Source organism: Rhinopithecus bieti, unplaced genomic scaffold (genome assembly GCF_001698545.2).
Source record: "Rhinopithecus bieti isolate Rb0 unplaced genomic scaffold, ASM169854v2 scaffold_10264, whole genome shotgun sequence".
Lineage (NCBI taxonomy): Eukaryota > Metazoa > Chordata > Mammalia > Primates > Cercopithecidae > Rhinopithecus > Rhinopithecus bieti.
The window spans coordinates 530,863-534,018 of record NW_016806418.1 but is presented as its reverse complement, the minus strand read 5'-3'; the positions used below and the strand labels follow the sequence as shown (position 1 = coordinate 534,018).

Sequence of the window (3,156 nt, the reverse complement as noted above, 5' to 3'; positions counted from 1 at the left end):
CCCCCGCCTCCTTCCTCCTCCCTCAGTTGCCCCACCCATCTCCCGCTGAAACCAGCCCTTCCCTGTGTCTCTCCAGAGTGGAGGGATATCCTGTGGGGGGCTGGGCAGAGGGAGAGGCACCCCCTCCCAAGCACACACGTTGGGCATAAAGCCCTTCCTTTACTCTGGGGCCTCCCTTAGGCCCATCTGGGTGTGTTTTTAGTAGGGATGGGGGAGGGTGAAGTAGAGACTCAGAGAGAGAGAGATGGGTAGAGAGATGGAGGGTGAGACACAGTGACAGAGATGCCACAGAGAGACCCAGAGACAGACAGAGACAGGGAGATGCAGATACAAGGAGACAGGGAAGAGATAGAAAGATAGAGACCAAAACACAGTCACACAGAGGCACAAGCAGAACCAGATCCCAAGAGACCCGGGGAGCCTTGGGGAGGGGTGTCCAGCCCAGCTCTGCCCTGCCATGCGACCTGCGCCAGAGCCTTCCTCTCTGCCTCAGCCCCCCAGTTTTGCTTGAGGTTATCCAAGGGGAATGCCACTGGCCTCTCAATCCTGTGGCAGCAGAGATGCCCTCCTCCCAGGCCCCAGGCCCCTACTCACTCGCTGATGCAATGGGCAGCTGTGAGCACCCACTGGGGATTCACCAGGATGCCCCCACACTGGAAAGTGCTGAAATGGTACAGAGCCGCCTGCCAGGGCTGGGAACACTCCCAGCCTCCCACAATCCGGGACTGAATCGGGGGCGCAGCACCTGCAGAGGCGGTGCTGGGTCAGGGAGGGCAGGGTTGGCAGGAGAGGCCAGGGACAAGGCTAGCAGAGGGAGCTGGGCTGTGGGTCTGAAGGGACATTGCGGGTAGAGGACCAAGGCTGGAGGTCTGGGGACATGGGCAAGGGGTGTTGGGAAGGGCTGGGACTCTGGACTGTTCCCTGGGCTTTTGGAGTGCTGGCTGGACCTGGTGGGGAGATTTCATGCTCTGACAGTAGAGCAGCCTCCAGGGATCAGGGTAGGAGACATGAGACAGTGTCTGGAGCAGACACTGCATCTGGGTGTCAGGTCATTTGGGGTCTGGGGCTGGGGAATGGGAGGTGGTGGGTTAGGAGAGTGGAAAGGGATTCTGGAAACCAGGGATCAAGGCGCCAAGGGTGAGACAGGATCAGAGGCTCACTAAGGAAGAATCTGGAGGGCTAAGGGGCTCCCAGGCTAGGGAAACAGGATCTGGGTTGGGCTTTGGGGGTTCAGGAGAGGATGCAGCTTTAGTGAACCGGGTCTGAGAGGTCAAGAAGAGCATCTGGACTGAGGAGTTTGGGGGTGACTTGGGGTCCCTACATTGGGGTTGGAAGGGGCCAGCTTGGCTGGGACAGTTAGATTTCAGGGCTTCCTGGTTAAAGGGTAAAATAAAGGGCTATGGTTAAGGGTAGGGGTGGGCTTCCGAGAGGTTTTGGGGTCCTTCCTGTGAACTGGGAATGGCAATCTGAGGGGAGGTTGGGGCCCTGAGAACAGAGTTGGGGTCAGGACGGGGACGGGGCTCAGGAGGAGGGAGGCGTGAGTGGCTGTCCTTCTCGGACAGGGTGAAGGATGGATCTTTGTTTCTCAAGGGGATGGGGTTCATGGTCTGAGGGTACTGGAGGAATGTGGGGCCCTCAATCCCAGGAAGAGGATTGGAGAAGTGGTCAAAACAGGCACCAAGCAGGTGTGGGAATGCAATGCAGGACCCGCTCGATGTGAGGTTGTAGAATCACATACTGGTGGACTTGGGGGAGGCCAGGGTGGAAGGGCTGGCTGAGAAGGCATTCAGGATCCTTGGGGTGGGGTTCCAGAAAACCAGAGCTGTGCAGGAACAATTCAGGTGGAGAAGGGCTGGGGACTGGGGCGGGATGGAAGTTTCCCAAGGAAAGGAGCATGTGGTGGGAGGGTGTGTGTGTTTTCCTGGGAGAGCTGGGGGTGCTGGGTGGGAAGGGACAGTTGCAGACCCCCCATACCAGATGGGGGATCCCACATGCCAGTTTGGGAAGCAGGGTTGTCTGGTGAAATTTGGGGGACCCTGGAAAGATTGGGGAGACCAGATGTCAGGGTCTGGAAGACACAGTTGAGAGTGGATAGCTGGATGGAAAAAGTCACTGGAGTGTGGTGGGATTTGTAGACTCAGGAGTCAAATAGGTGGCCGCAGGGAACCTAGGGGGCAGGAGGGGATGTTCAGGGTCCTGTGGGGTTGGGGAAGCCCATGGGAGAGTTGGGGTCCTCCAGAGAGAGACAGAGATGGCCCAGAATCTGCCCCTTTGGTAAGCGGTGGGACAGGGCGTTGGCTAGGGAAAAGAAGAAAGTACTGAGGCTTCCTGGGAGGAGCAGGGATCTGGTGTGGGAGTGAGGACTGTGACAACATGGAGGAGCTGGGGTGGAAGTTTAGGGTGGGGCCATGCAAGATAGATAAGAGCTCGGGCACCCCGGACCAGGATAGACTGTGGGCCGGAGGGACGAGGCTGGGGTGTTGGAGGGGAAGGGCTTATTGGCGGGGTGAGGGCAGCAAGAGAGTCAGGGCCCGTTCCCCCTCCCACATCCCCCCACTGTCTCACCAGTCCCCCCCAGGGACAGGGCGAGGCACAGAACCAGGAACCACATGGTGACAGAGGTGTCCAGGGGCCGGCAGGTGGAGGAGCTGGGGAACCTCCCTGGGGAGCCTTTTAAAAGCTCTTATCCCCTCAGAGCCCCACCCCTGCCCTGCTGGCTCCCAGATGTTGGCCAAGGCCCTTCCCCTATTGCCTGGGGGCTGAACAATCGCCCCCCCCCCCCCATTCCCAGAGCTGTGGACGCAGAGGGAGAGCCAGCACCTGCTCTGCAGGCCCTGGATCACGCTGGACGCATTCCTGGGGTTGAAGCCAAATGGGGCAGGGCCTGTGGCTCTGGGGCTTTGCTCTGGGGAACAGCCAGTGAGGCAAGGGGGGACTGAGGGGAAGCAGAAACAGGAGGGCAGAGGAATCAGTGACCCCCGGTGCAAAGCCCCATATACCTAAGTCCCAATTAAGGCCCTGCACCCCAAGACCTGGTGCCCTCAAATATCGGCAGTTAGGGCTCTGATTCCCTGCACCACTCAGAGCCAAGATACTAGCATCTCAGCTGCCAGTTCCCCCTGAAATATAAGCCTTTGCCTTCAGAATGCCCGGGTT

At 59.1% G+C, this 3,156-nt stretch overlaps 1 protein-coding gene across 1 annotated transcript in view; it reads right to left on the bottom strand.

Annotated features, from left to right (window-relative positions):
* The window catches only part of LOC108532416 (kallikrein-1), a 4,781-nt gene extending 2,105 nt beyond the window's left edge, over nt 1-2,676 (bottom strand). The window contains exons 1-2 of the mRNA XM_017876482.1: nt 2,566-2,676; nt 595-745 (exon numbers count right to left, since the gene is read on the bottom strand). Coding sequence (XP_017731971.1) covers nt 595-745; nt 2,566-2,611 — 197 coding nt within the window. The 5' untranslated portion in view covers nt 2,612-2,676. The remainder of the gene's footprint in view (nt 1-594; nt 746-2,565) is intronic.
* Between the last annotated feature and the right edge of the window lie 480 nt (nt 2,677-3,156).